General features: G+C 42.7%; 1 protein-coding gene across 1 annotated transcript in view; it reads left to right on the top strand.

Annotated features, from left to right (window-relative positions):
* Nucleotides 1–15,814, top strand: part of LOC142557500 (E3 ubiquitin-protein ligase RNF123-like) — a 50,410-nt gene extending 34,596 nt beyond the window's left edge. Inside the window, exons 26-32 of the mRNA XM_075669396.1 lie at nt 146–239; nt 820–959; nt 2,413–2,601; nt 4,000–4,160; nt 4,984–5,144; nt 6,981–7,146; nt 8,498–15,814. Coding sequence (XP_075525511.1) covers nt 146–239; nt 820–959; nt 2,413–2,601; nt 4,000–4,160; nt 4,984–5,144; nt 6,981–7,146; nt 8,498–8,597 — 1,011 coding nt within the window. The 3' untranslated portion in view covers nt 8,598–15,814. The remainder of the gene's footprint in view (nt 1–145; nt 240–819; nt 960–2,412; nt 2,602–3,999; nt 4,161–4,983; nt 5,145–6,980; nt 7,147–8,497) is intronic.
* Nucleotides 15,815–16,204: the final 390 nt, after the last annotated feature.

The following is a 16,204-nucleotide window of genomic DNA, read 5'->3' on the forward strand; positions in this document are numbered from 1 at the left end:
CCACTGTCTACATCCATTGTTTATTTTCAAAAAAATCTCATCAATGGCGTCAATCTGTCAACTTGTGTTAGATCCATAACCAAACACAGCATGAAGCAAGTGTGTGTAACCTCTTTGTTTTGTTCATCTCCTTTGCTGCTTCTAGGGCTGTGGGTATGCCTTTCGTTACACAGTGGCACCACATCTAGTCGAGAGGATGGCTTCCAGGCCCGTGGAATCAACTTTACCCAATCATCCTGGTGAGGCATCAATTAGCAGATGTGTGAAGGCGCTGGTGTCACAATTTTTCTTTACTCTATGAAACGAGGGTGGGTTGTTGAATTCTTCTTACACTAGCGAACTTTCGTTCAGGGGCACTTTGGACTCCATTTAGGTTGGGTAAAGCTCCTGATAGCTGACTGGGATCCCCACCTTTAACTCTCTGTACAGTGCAATTTTCTGTTAAAGGAAACACTGTAACCCTGTCGTAATGTCAAAACAGAATTCCACATGAAACATTCAACGTGAAAGCATCGCCTAGGCTGTTTACACTTGTTCTTTACCTCTTATCATCATAGCTTCCTGGTACTGAGGTCATTAAGCACTAGCACCGACATTGTATCTGACTGTGGTCCTGTTTTGCCACTATCGCAAATGTATCCGAACATTAGCATAGTTCACATGAAGATGGAGGTTTGAAGTGACTGACGGTGATTGGACGAGGCATGTCGCTGGAGCTGACGTTTAGTGCCCTTGTCCCCTCATTGAAATGTTGTCTGACAACAGCTTATCACAAATATAGGATGACGTCTTTCACTTTCTGATTCCTTCTGGATGCAGCGCCCTGTCCGAGCGTGTTTTTCCAGAACCACATTGGCCGCTGGCTTGAGGACCACCCAGAACCAGCATCTGCTTTCCTGGGCAGCGTCTTGACGCAGCTGAATTGGTCCTTCTCCCAGTTCATAAGCATGCTTCAGGAGGTGAGCTTTCTCATTCGTGTGCAGAATTCGTGCTAGCTAGGGAGAATTTCAACTGTTGCTGGCAGACAACCAAGTTGGTTGCCAAAACTGAGACGCATATTTAGAAGCATAACTGGACCAGGGTAGGGCACAAGGAAACGTGAGGGCAGGACAGGAAGCGGCTAGTGTCCTTGCTGCCTGTTTTTGTTTATGTCCTGTCCAGCTGTGCTGATATTGCTTTCGGACGCTAAACCTTAGTAATAAATCAACCATTCAATCAATAAACTAAATAAGCACACAAACAAACATGTCTCATTTGTCTTACCTAACTAGATTTCATCTTGAGGAACACAGCACGAACACACTAACCGTATTATAACCACTTTCACATGTGACCTGTTGGTGCAAGAAAGCAATGGGATAGGCACTGGTGTCCTGGCAGCCCAGCACCTGTCCCGTCACTTCTTTCTAGTCCGTGTCTCTGTTTGTGCTATGTTCTTCAAGAAGAAATTGCACCAACTCACCCAAATGTAAATTCTTTAAACCTCGCTAAACAGAAATTTTTGATTTGGCCTCATTACTACATGATGAAACACGCATGCAATTAGCTTGGTTATGTATTTGGTAGGGCATAACAAGATGTGCTATGTATGTATGTGCATACATACGTAATGAGAAGCTTTCCAAATCTGGATGAAAGATGACACAAAAGGATGGTGTTCACTGACGCATACCTTTGAGAGGAAGTGTGCTGACTCACTCGGATGGTAGAAGTGTTGCATAATGTAAGTTGAGCAGCAGGCCGTATTATAACCACCTTCACATGTGACCTGTTGGTGCAAGTTTGAAACCATGGTGTGTCACTACGTGGGGCTGTGTTGGTACGATGGCTGCACCCAAGGACAGCCACAGCATCATTCATTTGTGCAGTCAGATCACAGTGCTATTCGTTGTTTGCTTTTCAAATGTACATGCACCAGCTAATGATACCCGGCCACAGCGGATGCATTTCAGTTGAGGTAAAATGCAAAAATGCTCATTTACTTACACATTTAGGAGCTTTTTCAAGGACCTGAGGCAGTCAAAATTAATTCAGGGCACTCCACTGCGACAACTCTCAGAGTCCCAGAGTTGCTTTGCGAAGTTGAACCCGATCTATTGTTCGTTCGTTCGTTCGTTCGTTCGATCAATCAATCAATCAATCAATCAATCAATCAATCAATCAATCAACCAACCAATCAATCAATCAATATATTGTCTACTATGACTTCTTTCATAGCTGCTATATTGCTTTGGGATGTTAAACCGCATGAATGAATCACAGAAGTTTTGCAAAATAAGTCTCCGAAAATGACAACCACATCCTCACGGTGGTATATTTGCTGTGCCAGAAAGTGGATCTCGAGAATACTTTGGCGTGCACTTTTGTTCATGGCAATTGCGAGAGCATGTCATCTGGCCCCTTCTCTTTCAGATCCAGAATGCTCAGAGCAGGCCCGAGCGGGTATTCATCAACTCACAACAGCTGAAGATCTGTGCCACCTGCTTTGACCTGTCACTGGGCCTACTCCGTGTCCTCGAGATGATTGTGAATGTTGCACCGAGTCTCGTCACCAACCCTACAAGGCCTCATTCTGAGCTTCTGCTGGCCCGCATTTTTCAAGTAAGTGCAACTGGCATGTGATCAAGTAATCGATGTAATCAGCTAAGTAATTAATCAACAGCGCCTGTCACCCTGTGAGTTCGGACGTCTGCACGAGCGCATGGTTTGCGTAGCAGCCACTACCTTAGAGCGTTGGCCACCGGTTGAAGAGAGCCCCCTGAACCATCTCAGAATCTGTCAACAGTGAGTCCAAAAGCTGTAGCTGCAATTACAGGATTAATTGTATTAGCTGTCACCAGGTTCTGCATACCAGTCTGTGGTGCTAACTGGGATCCACTAGCCAACGCTCCGTGGAATCGGTGACTGTGTGAACCATGCGATTGCGCATTTGAGTTAAACACATCCCTCGTCGGCACTAGCCCTTGCGTCCTCTCAATGTCTCATATCCTCCATGTAAAGTGTGGTGAAAGCAGTACACAACATTGTCGAATCTGGTAATAGGATTTCATTCTAAGCTTTAGAATAGGTCTTTGGTTTAGAATGATGATTTTTAAAAATCAGCATGTTATAACGGAACAAATCAATAAATTCATTTCTTTACATTTTGCTTGCCATTTTCAGTGGCTGTGGTGTTTTGGTGTTACAAGGTCGTGGGTTTGAATCCCAGTTGTGGCAGCTGGATTCTGATGGAGGCAGAATGCAAAGACCTCTGTGTGCTTATAGGTTTAGGTACACATTAAAGAAATATCATAGGTGATGTAAATAGTTCCGGAGCTTCCTACTAGGATGTGTCTTGTAGCCCCAGTGCTGTTTTCAAGCATCAAGCCCCATAGGTTTTCAATGCTTGACTACAAATTAGGTTGTTTTTGTTCTCGTATAGATAGATAGAGACTTTACTTACGGGAAAGGGGCAGTTAGTCGGCTACAGCTGGTGCTCTCTAGCCTGCTACTGGGGAAGAGCGAAGAGCAAGGAAAGTATGGTGATGAATGTTGGTGGAGAGAAGGGAAGGAGTGAGTGGCATGGGGCCCATTAAATCATGTTTCAGTGATGGCTTTGTCACTGCAGTGTTGTCGGCAGCGAACCCACTGACAGTGAGACAAGATCAGCCTTTTCTATTTCCCATCGAAGTGCAGATACCTTACTGTTGACCTTATACAAACTCGCTGATCACATCACCCAAGCATGACCTTAGGATAAAGGGCTTATTATGACAGCATCCATGGACACCTGCATGCAGTTGATCCAGATTGCAAATTTTGTATGCCCTGAAGATTATGCAAAGCCAGGAAGCATCTTTGCTATGCAGGATTATCTAGGGGTTGTCTAGGTCAGAATTCGTCGCAATGTTTGTTTGCTTCTGTGTAATTTCGATGCTGCGTGTTTAAGACATCGATCTGATGGCCAACCGTCGTCAGCCATCACACAGAAGGAACACTTGAAATTGTTGTCCTGTGCAGGTGCTGAGCCACATCCTGAACCGGGTGACGTCCCGGTGTGGCTGCTTCGACTTGGTGGTCGGCATGGATGTGGCAGGTCTGGAGGCCATTGACCACTTTCCCATAGTTGCTGCTGTGACGGGCATCCTAGTCGCGCTTTTGCTCAAAGGATCCGTGGAGAGGCAAGCATAGTTTTGCATCAATGTTTGCGCACTACCTGACAGACGTAGTGAGAGAGAAAGGACGCTTAAAAGGCTTCACCTCGGGAGCTTTATCTAAATACATGGTAATGAAATTGTTTTGCTCAGCCCCCACTGCACTGAACTTGATAAGGTTTGTCGAACTTAAAAAAAAAAAAGCTAAAATCCAGTGACTGTAGGAGGGAGAAAAATTGAATACACTCACGTAACGCATTTTCTACCTTGTAACTTGGCAATCAATGAGGATATCAGAATTTTGTAAACTGCATCTATTGAGAAATCTAAAGCAGACAAGATTGATATATTATATAGCGCTCTCAAATACACCTCCTATTTGTGGGTATAGGACTTTTTCAAAACCGTTGCAAGTATTGTAACAAGTTTACTTATGCTGTTAACTCATATATCAAATTTGTCTGCTTTAGATGCTCTAACAGATGCAGTTTACAGAACTGCAATACTTGTTCTTGGTGCATATTTATGCATTTCTAAACTGTGTACATTTATTTCTTTAAGCTTGCCAGTTAATGGCAGTTCTTGTAAAAAATCTGGGTGCTTAAATCAGTGTTCTTCTGCCTACAGTTACTAGAATATAACTTCCTCTCTCAAATGCAACAGAGTTCATTCAAATCAGTCCATCAGTTGCTGCAGTAGAATACTTCCATGTTTTACATCTACATTTGAATAGGGAAATCGGAGTTGACTCCAAGCAAAAGGTTCCTCCATTATGGCATGCACTGCAACACCACCAGCCTCGCTGCTTTCGCACCTCTCGCCTCATTTTTTTCGCATCTTTTATTTCCAGCCGTGAAACTGCCTTGTCGGGTCTGCTAGCCGAACCGTGCTTCCAGCTGTCGTCCCTCGAGTTCCTGCTGGGTGGTGGACCCACGTCACTGGTGATGCAAGAGGGTGCTTCGGAAGAAGCCGACACTGCCAATGACTCGCCAGTTTTCTCGCTTGCTAACTGTAAGTCAGTCCGCAGACATGGTTGATGGGCTGTGTATGCAGCACAAAAGCGTGCTTTGTTTTTATTGTTCTTTTCTTTTCCCAGTGCTATATATGTTTCAAATAATGACTGACTGTCGTTACCATGTGCCCATGTGCTCACATGGCTGCATTCGTATGCAGTGTTAATGAGAACCTTGGTAATGAGCTCAGCTTCCATTAGCCTAAGCTCAGTGGGGCAGGGAAAGTGGCTTAAATGATGTTCCATTCGGATTAAAAGTGCATTTGAAGTGTCCATCAAATTACTGTAGATGTCCTGTTATGGTTATTTCTAATGCTCAAGCAAACGGGTGCTATGCAATCTTTCGGAACTGCTATTCGTTGAGAACTAGGTAAGTGCTATAAACTATTGGACATCTAAGGAACCGCTAAGAAACTGCTAAGCAATCTTGTCAGTACTGTCTCTGTACAGAGAACCATTTTGCTAGGCGAAGTGTCATTAGCAATTCAGTCACAGATCACTGTGGGCCATTTTGGTATTACCACTATTGTCATTTGGTGATCGTGCATTTGGCATATTGAGGTTCAAATCTACATCGTCTTCATATGTCCTCATGCCTCCCATGCGTCTACATTGATATTAGTGTTCATGGGATTCCTTACTGTCAGCATAGCCGAGAGATAGCTCAAGTTTGCCTGAACACAATCTCAACTGTAATTTTGATATCAACATTTTTGCATAGTCATGTGAATGGCATACAGTTCTGAGATGAGACATGGCACTTCGAGCTGAGTATGAGCCATGGAGCAGGTCTTTATCCCCATAACTCTGTTGGAAACTGAATGGCTTCCATACAATTTTTTTTTACATTATTTTTATGCTGTCTTGCTCATTCATTAAACACATTGCCCAGTTTCTCTAACACGTATCTACATCCACGATATACCGTTAAGCTGCGGAAATATATCCATTAGAGGCTCTCAAAGTTGTACAAGCATAGTGTTCCTGTATGTTCCTTTGCAGGGAGCAGGGTTATGCAAAAGTGCATCGTCTTGCCATCGACTTTGTTATCTGGGAAAACCACTCGTGCTTACAGGAGCCAAGCCAGCGTGTGGAAAAAGATCCTTCAGCACTTTATCTCCATCGGTACTATTTTAATGAGGCTCAGATAACAAATGGTGACTGAAATGTGCCTCTTTAAAGGCAGTATTTGACAATTGGAGATATGTGCTGCACGTATAAATGTCTCTGCAGCACTGATGTCATTACCTGGCAGCAGATGGCACGGCTACCCTTTGTGCCGGTGTTATTGTCATGATTCCTCGTTGTTAAAATTCCTGCTTAACTACTGGGAACTCCAATGCGAGACCATTATGGCCTAAGTGAGTATGACAAACAGCAATTAAAGTGTTGAGGCCGTCAAGGAGTCTCAGCAATGCTGAAACTAGCACTGCTTGGGCCGTGCAGCTGTTGAGTTGGCTTCTCCACTGAACTTTGGGGTTTCAGGTGACACGAGGGTGGGGCGTGGAACACAGACACTCAACACAGGTTCCCTACAGAAGCCTATCAGTAACTCTATACAAGTGCAAGTCTCTACAGTGCATAATGCCATGGGCAAAAAGGTGTGTAGACTACATCAGTGAGACATCATTTACTCTAAGCTTTTCTGCAAATCTCATGAGTGGTGTTCTGCTGCGCACAATCACACAGGATTTTGGGGTAAACCGGCTGTTCTCTGAGTGTGATACCATGATTCTATTAGCACTGACATGAGCACAGATGACATGTTCACAGAGGCTGCACACCTCATTGAACTAATCCAAATATGTCCTGTACACTACCATGCATACACGCAGACTCTGAGGTGAAGGAGGAAGAGGTGGAGCAGGCGCGGCAGCTGGTGCAGCTGGTGCAGAGCCGGCAGCCGCCGCCCGTCACCTTCGACGAGGACCACATCTGCACCATCTGCTACGCGCAGGGCAACTCGGTGCGCTTCGTCCCCTGTGGGCACCAGTCCTGCCAGTGAGTGTGAGACCGAAGGGCGAGACTTAAGCGCCCTCTGGTGCATGACAAGACAATTAGTGGGCTGTCATGTGCTCATACTCATTCGTACTCAACCATACAAGGTTTCAAAGCAGCAGGGCGGAGTGTTTTTTGCTTTCCTTCTTAGAAGAAAAAAAAAGAAGCTGTCAATGCATTCTGCCAGCACTAACCTATAAGGCAGAAACTTGAAGGATAACAAGGAAGCTTTAGAAGAACTTAAGGACTGTGCTGGAAGCAATAACATGACAGGAGTAACATTAAGGGACAGGAAGACAGAGGTGTGGATTAGAGAGCAAATGGGGGTAACCAATATTGTGATTGACATTAACTCTTTCATTACCACGTCTAATCAAATCGATCAATCGATGCTTTAGATAGCCGATTTCGACATGTTGGAGCCATTCGTTATCCATGTAAGGCCATCCAGTAGTTAGCACAGGCACTGAACTTTCAGAATCTCTGGTGATGTGATTTTTGATGGACCTTTTTGCAAACTAACGTGCATATGTTGTAGCAAAGTTTAATGTGTTGAGAGAGCATGTGACTGATTAGTGTAGCTGTATATAACTATGTATAACTGATAAGAGTAACTATACATAACTGACTAGAGTAAGGAAATGCAGCCAAAGACAGCAAAAAAATAGGCGGGGCGATGAAATTTACAAGCTTAGAGTGGAGTCAGATTATGCTAGACAGAGATAATAGGAGATTGTTCGGAGAGATCTTCATTCTAGGAGATTGTTCGGAGAGATCTTCATTCTTTATTGCACATAAAACTGGATAATGATTATGATGATGGAAATTGTTCCTGCCATTGAGTGTGCAAGTACTTTACAGCTACTCAACTGGACACATCGCGTGAACGGCCACTTGCTGCATGTTGAAATACTTAGCAAGCAGAGTACTGTATGTTCCGGGGATAGCATTGAGGATAAACGACTAAGAATGCATTTGCCTTTTTACAAACATTCTATTCTGAGTTATGAGCATAAATGGCTATTTAGAATACAGAGACGTTTGTTGATTTCTGTGTTTGCTTCGTTAAACAGAAGTCTCGTGTTTGACATGTACTACTTTCACAATTGTTTCATAAAGTCTCTTTCTCATTGCTCTTAATAGCATGCAAAATACAATCATTTAGGATCATAACATACCTACCTGCGAAACATTAGCGCACTTGCAAAATCTATGAAACAGACTCAACCAGGTACAGACGTGTGCGGCGGCTGTTAATAGGAAAGCCCCAAAACCGCTTGTTAAACTCAAGGCTACTTGAGTTTTGCTTTTTAATAATTGCTCTTTGTGTTAAGCTCCATTTCTTGCATTGCAGCGTCTGCATCCTGACTCACCTTGCCAACAGCAAGGAGTGTTTCTTCTGCAAAGCCGTCGTGGAAAAGCTTGACCCTTGCAGGACGATACCTCCCCAGTGAAACCACCAGCCTCTAGACTGACACGTCACAGTTGTGGCTTTTGTCGTTTGATACTATTGCATCATATAACATTGTTTGCATTGAGCTGTACAGTAGAACATGTTTGTTGTAAAGACTGTTGTATTTAAACATTGGAGTGGATCAGTCTAATGCTTACGTGAGATAACATGCTGTCTTTGCTCTGTGCTGTGTCTCTTCACAGCTTGGCAGCATGTAAAAGTTGTTGACATGGTGACGCAACAGGTCTGCGAAAACTCTCTGCTTTCTGTTTTTATTGTGGCCAGTTATGGTACATTCTTCTGGTTCACGGATTGCAATGGCATTGGCCTCAGTCCAGTTCAATGCTAAATGTACAGCTGCTTGCCAGAAGAGTCTGAGATCAACAGTGGAAACAACTCAGCCCTGCCTCTGCTGAAAAAGAAAATGTGGGGGGGGGGGGGGCAGGAACAAGCACAAAATCGCACCAGTAACAAAAGTTGTGGTTGCTACTTGGCCAGAACTCCACCAGATCTCATTCGTACTCTCCGGACAAAGGTAAGAGCACTTCTGAGTGCTCTAACCTGGAGCACTGCATCCTTGTAGGCAAGTGTATTCCGCCAGCCGAATGCAAAGCATGCCACGAGAACATTTGAGAGTGACCAGCTGAATGTACTGGAAGTTGCCTTTGTCTGACAGTTGCCTTGACTGGCATCTTTGCCCTGTTGTGCATCCTCTTGCACCTAACAGCCACTAATTGCTTCATCTTTGTCTGACATTCTTTTATCACAATGTTCACCTTAGATCAGTGCGAGTGAATCAATGAGACTGTGGCCCCCAGCTCTCACGTGATTCTTCCCACTGCCACATTTTATATGTGGCACCAAGCAGAAGCAGAAGGCACTGACTGCCGAGGATAGCTGGTGATGCCTTCTGCTCAGCAAGCCAAAAAAAAAAGTAATTTAACGATTACTTCTGCTCAGTAATGTGATAGGAGCAGACGACACCTTCTGCTCCTGCCTGGTGCGACGAGGGAAAGTGTTCCATGGGACCTGTCGTGTAAGTCGGCCGCATTCTTGTCAGATAGTTTGTTGCGTAGCATTGCTGTCGCAATTATCAAATCTTATGTAGCCAGGCACCATCATTTCTCGTCAGTAGCTTCCAGGTGTACTTTACAAGGGTGGCCTAGGTTTTAATAGTAGAGAGAAATACTGAACCAGTGCACGAAATGTATTTAGCTCACTCATAGTTACACCTCGTAATCATCAACACTTTAAGGCAAAGAAAAGAATGGTTATGGGCTCTCTTGCTAGAGAAATGCTTTCAATTAAGGAGTCCTTGATATGGTAGAAATTCTTCGCTTGCAGATTCTGGCATTTAGGAAAAAGAATCTGTGGAATTCATTAAAACGTGGATGATTTTCCCTACTCTTTGGTGAAAAATCTCCTGATAGCAATCCCCCATCTGACAAGTTACGATAAGACGGAGTATCGATTTTTTTGTCAGCCCATCGTCGACGTGGTATGCCCGGTTCAGTACTTTCCTGGCTTGGTAGGTTCTGGCCGGGCCACTTAAGAATGGCATTGTGTAGTATGTGCCACCGCATGCTGCTTATGCAAATCACTGTAGGAAAAGACATGGCAGACATGATGCTTGCAGATACGAATGGCAATGAGGAGCACAAATAGATGGGCAGCCGCATTTCAAAGTATTTTGCTGTCCCTGGCAAGAGCAAATTATTACGCCTCTCTACACTTCGGCACCAAATTTAGGTGTGGCACACCGAAAAATTTTGATGTCACTTTTCGAGGCATTAGCTATGGGCTAATTCTAGTACAAAAGTTTAACACAAAGGTTTCTGGTTATCAAATTATTGTCCTGTGGTCACCCATAAAAGGCATGAATAAAAATGCAAAACAAAATTTAATTGGCATCAAACTTTGCATCTAGTGTTGTCTGTTACCTGCTGGTGAAACATGCCGATGAAGTGGGGTGATGAGGTATGCTGCATCCTTCCCAAGGTGCTGCGCTAAGTCACTGCCTGTTTCGCCTACAGGATGAAAGGCCCTGTAGTTGGGACACTAAAGTATACACCAAGGCAGGACTGATGCTGTGTCCTTTCTGTTTGCCATCTATTTATGCCACTCACCGGCAGTCATGATGAACCAACTCGTAAAACAGAACTTATTGTTACTTACAGACAACCTTGGTTTGAAACAATGGTCGCCGATTCTCAAGAAAATAAAAAAATAAGACGTGGGTTGTAAACACTTGCTGATCTTTGCATGCCATGGAACATCAGCTTAGGTATTTGTCTGACACTGGACATATCCACGCAACTTCACTGATTTTGAGTTCAAAACACTACAAGTCAGGCAGAGTGGTTATGAAGCTTTTGGAGGCACGCCGTGGGCAATAGTTAATGATGCCCTAACGAGCAACAGAGAATTTGTTTAGCTTAGTGAAGTATTCTTCCCAGACTCTATTTACGTTAATTTGGTAGAAAAATGGCTTCATATTAGCAGGGAATGCAGAGGGCAGCTTCCCTTCCTGATTTTCATGCCCATATCACAGTGCCGCTACCTCAGTGCAACGTCACAGATTTTGAAGCATTATCTCTAGTTCTGGCCATTTGTGTTCAGAGAAAAAAAGAATGTTAGAACTCGCTGTATTGGACCTCTGGTTCGTTCAGGATTCAACGCAATCCTCGTTTGTCTACGACCTGTGAACTAATCATGAGCAGTCACTGTCAAAAGTTATGATGTCACTAGAAGCCAGTGTGGCAAGAACCTCAACATGCCATCACCGCCTGTCTTTTGCTTTTGAATCTCTTCTGCAACTTGCAAATACTCCACCAGCATAGGACTGATGCTTCTGGTAGTTTAGAAATGTAATTTACTAATCCAGTTTATCTCAGTATTCCTCTGTAGTGTCCCTGTTAGTTAAATTGATAAGTCAGGCTTCTAAAAATTATGACTGTGCCACTTTCACCTGAGAGCAGTGCTTTCATAAGTGAAAAACGAAGTAAACACTTGAACAGGTGGAACCAGCTCCCACAGGCTTTTTTGATCATTCCAGCAATATTAGGCCAAGATTAGTCAACGATTGGTACATAAAAGTGGATTACATGGCACTTCAATGCAAAAGTCAGTGCAGCCTGGCCACTTTTATTCAATTTTCTTGCACATTAAGTTATAGGTACCTGCTCCCTCAATACTGCTTTTGCAGGCGCGTGGTGCCCCCTATGTCCAGCCCTCTGACCAACCAAGGGAAGAAGAGAATCAAATCTTACATTGTATATAGAGCACAGGCATTTCCATTACGTAGATGACAGACCCTGTAGCAAATCCATGTTTCTCTGTTTGCAGGTCATCTAAATGAAGGAGGACATGCGCTGTGTCCAGTCTCGACTCTCTGTCTTAGTGCACAGAAAAGGCTGATCAATTTTTTCAGGAACATAATCTATGGCTCCAGCTAGACTGATGTTCGCCTGCCCCTTCCTTTAGCAGTCAATTATGGTGGCACACAGTATGGTGGCACAGCAAACTTTATGGGCCTGGTGCAAGTTTGCAGTGAATAACACTGCTACCAGTACGGAAAGTTACTCACTGTTTCTGTTTGTTTTTTGCAGTTATGGTACAGTTGTGCTAGTATGTCAGGTATAATGTGTGATGTTGCTGAATCACCAAAACAAAGTCCTTGTGATGCTAACAGCTTTTTTATGCAGCTTTGTCTCGCGTTCCATTCTTGCGACATTCTGAAAAAATGCCGCATTTTTTGGCAATCTCCGTCTTCAATTGTTAAAGATAGAGGTTTCAAGTTGATATTTATTTGGTCGTAATTCATAGCAGTGGTAGACATCAGACATAGTGTAATAATATGCTGCAAAATATTTAGTTCACTTATCTTTAGGGGTTTATGAATATTCAAAAGTTTGAATATGCATTGAGCAGGGTGTTTGCTAGTATGAGATTCGTATCTTATTTGGCGTAATAATAGGCCATATAATATTTAGTTTTAAAATTTTTGGAGGGTTTATGAATATTCAAAATTTTGAATATGCGTGGAACAGATTGTCTGCTAGTATAAGATCTATATTTGCTTTGAGTATTTGCCATTTGTACTTGTTCAATATTCATTTCTGTTGGAATACGAGGCATAAAGAAACTTAATGAAGTCTTCAGGAAGAAAGCGAGGTGCAAATGGTGTCTGTTTCGAATGATTCCGCTGCAGACGGGCCACGGTTGTGCATTGGCGCCAGTTCCTGAACAAACGCACGGAATAAAGGAATAGACACCATCTGTCCTGCAAGATCCAGTTGTTCACTAAGAATGCCTTGCCTTTATGCAGCCTATAGATTTGTTGTCTGTATTTAGGCAAAGAAATTTAACACTTAGCCAGGCTCATCATGTTTTCATTACTTCAAAGCAATCCTGTGGTACTGAGGTATTACATCTAGTTCCTTAAACAGACACCCTACATTATCTGATGGCAAGCTGTTCTTTTGTGTCATTGCTGTCATAGTCATAGTGCACAAGATATGGCCATCTTTCAGTTGTTTCTCATTTACAGGTATCACACTAGACCAAATCTCAAGTTGTGAATGGCAGTCCCATATTAAAAAAATTTAAATAAGCCTTTCTGTTATCACATGAACAGCATGCGACACTTATATTCCACTTTGTTTGGAAGTGAGAAAATATTAAAAAGTTCATTTTTCGCTAATATTCATGTTCGATTGACTGGCAATTTCACTACTTGGACGCACCTACCAATTTTCACTAATTCACTTTTAAGTAACACTTTCAGCACGCATGTTGTAATTTTAAAGTTTTATGTGGCTAGTGCGAAGCGCTTGAGTGCACTTAGCAGGAATCCTTTGGTGTTTTTCATGTAATTTTCCTGCAGCCTTTCTCGGGCAATGCAGGCCAAAAACTACATGAAACAGCACTGTGTTTATTTGGTGACTTTTGAGACCGATAGCTTGGAACTGGTGTGCTAGTCTCAGGATTCCTACTGAATGGACGTGCCTTGAGCACCGAGCAGGCTGCTAAAGTTTACAACCTCTATATAACGAACACAGATTTAACAAATTATTGGACATAAACAAAATCTAAAATGTTTATCGTCTACATCAGTAGTTGGGAATATTACATATAATGAAGGCAGTGTCATGTAGGATGTGACTTCATTGCTTAAAGCGCTGTTATCACACATTTCGTGATGTCTATTGTGCTATGAATTTTGGTCATCAAAAACTATCACCTTTGTCTCTAACACACCCATTTTTATATCTTTGCAGACAGTCGTTGCTGAAACACCGTGTGCATTAGAAGGGCTCTACCATGCACCACAGCAACAACGCTGGTAAAACTGGCGCTGACATTTTCCTGAACATGTTGTGATGATGTCACTATTGCATTGCTTAGCAGTTTAGCGGAGTTTGTTGCTGGATGCATTGGTACATACTTGTAAATGAACAGGAAACCAGTGAAAAAAATGTGCTTGTCCAACGCCTTTTTCCAGTCCTGGGTTAATTCTGTCCACTTCTGCCATTGCGTATGCATGTTTGCTGGTTTCTTGTTTACTGCGTAACAGTCATCCAAGTTTAGCTACTGCTTGGTTCATAACGTTGTTCAAAATTGCAGCATCTTCAGGTGACCTTTACGCCTTCACTCAAAATTGAAGCAATGGCATTGCCAGTGCAACAAATTTGCAGGCAAGGGGTGGAATCGACTGGTACAAAGCAAGGGTAATTAGAGATCACTGAGAGAGGTCTTCATCCTACACTGGGCATAATTAGGCTGATGATGGTGAGGATCATCATTGCAAAAACTTACAAGGTGGTTCATCAAAGACTTGTCAAATGCAGGGTAATGGAAACTGAAAGGTGATGTTCTTTGCTGTGCCTAATTTGTGGCAGAGGATGTTGGGATATCAGTTTTGCATTTCAGTTTTGCATTTTTTTTGTTTTTTTTTTTGTTTTTGCATTGTTGGATATCAGTCAGTTTTGCATTTCAGTGTATCCTAAGTTATCCAGTTCTTTATCCAATTCCTGTATCCAGTTACTTTAAAGTTAATGAGCGAAATTTGGTTTATTTGTTAATCAATTGGTATTTTAACAAATAAACGCTAATGTCTGCCGCTACGAATGGTTTGTTGTAAAAAACGTCATTGCTTAATCATTGCTCTACATTTCATAATCACTTCAGTGAAACGCCCAGTATATCCTCATATGCACAGTTTGAGCATAAAATGCTTCGTTGAAATGTTCTTGTACCAGTGCCTGTGCATTCTACATTTTTACTTGTGTGAAGAATGTTCCCAAGATGGCTACTGCTTCACTCATAAAGACATCTACGTACAGTGCAGTCTATTGTTGAAGGGAACACATGAGTGCAGGACATGTGTGAAAATTTGCTGCTGGCAAGTCTGCTATTTCTCAGCTTTACAGCAGGCAAATCTTGGCTGGTGGCGCTGGCACCTCTCTGCTCGCCTGTGTTCTGTGTATTGACATAGTGTCAGTCATCGCTTGCGGGATGAACACCAGTGAACTAAGATCCACACAGGGGGGCAATTCCTTTCACAGTGGACAGGCACTATACAAGTACCACGCGAAGATTGCTGTTCAGTGTTTTTTTGTACAGCTTTTCTGGGCTTATTTGTGGCCTCCTGTTTGTAAAGAACTGAGATTTTTTTATGCAGCAAGAGTTCATATTTCTGAGAATGAAAAAGAAAACCTTACCGGATGCCAATTTTGGGCTCAGCTATTTGAAGAAGTTAACAGAAGTCGTCACTTGCTCTTTATCTAATGCCTTTACTCATTTAGCACGAGGTAACGGTTTCGAGTACTGGCCACGGGGGCTGCATTTTGATGTGGCTGAAATGCGAGAATACTTGTGTACTTATATTGCTAAGGAGTCCCAAATGGTCAAAATAAATCCGGAAGTTGACTTCAGATGTAGCCCTAGTTATGCTTGGGCAGGTTGAATCCCATTAATGAACTAATCAATCCATCATTCCAGTCTAGGTAAAAACAGTGAGTATTGGGTAGCACAGACCTTGGCCAAGCATGCACCTACAAACTATGTGTCTGATCATGGATTGTGGGGCTTCATGTGATACTACACTATTGTTTCGTTGCACCTGCAGTGCCGATTGTCAACAGCAACATTTCTTTTTGTTTAGTTTCTCTTTTCCCTTCTGCTGCTTCTTGAAATAAAAGCAATGAATTTGCATTATTACTAGATTATTCCTTGGCCAAAGGGATCAGGAGCAAGACTTTTAGAAGAGTAGCTTAATATACAGCCATACGAAGCCAACAACTAAGCTAAGGAACTCAAAAGGGTTGATTGCTAGCGTCTACAATATGAAGCCAAAGAAGGCAAGCCTTGGTTCTCCTTTAAAAAGAAAAAGTTTGTTTCATACATAAGATTTACAAGACAAATACTTCCCTGGTTTTTCATTCAGTGCCAAGCAAGAGATAAGAATGAGATCACAAAAACTGTGTGTTTCAAATGGTTAGCAGTGTTTGATCTATCACTAAGACTTAAGGTACCTTAACACAACAAACACGATACACAAAAGCTTTAAGTGTCGGCTTGTGTTCTTGTTTGTCGCATTAGTCGAAC

This window comes from Dermacentor variabilis, chromosome 9, assembly GCF_050947875.1.
Source record: "Dermacentor variabilis isolate Ectoservices chromosome 9, ASM5094787v1, whole genome shotgun sequence".
Classification (NCBI taxonomy): Eukaryota; Metazoa; Arthropoda; class Arachnida; order Ixodida; family Ixodidae; genus Dermacentor; species Dermacentor variabilis.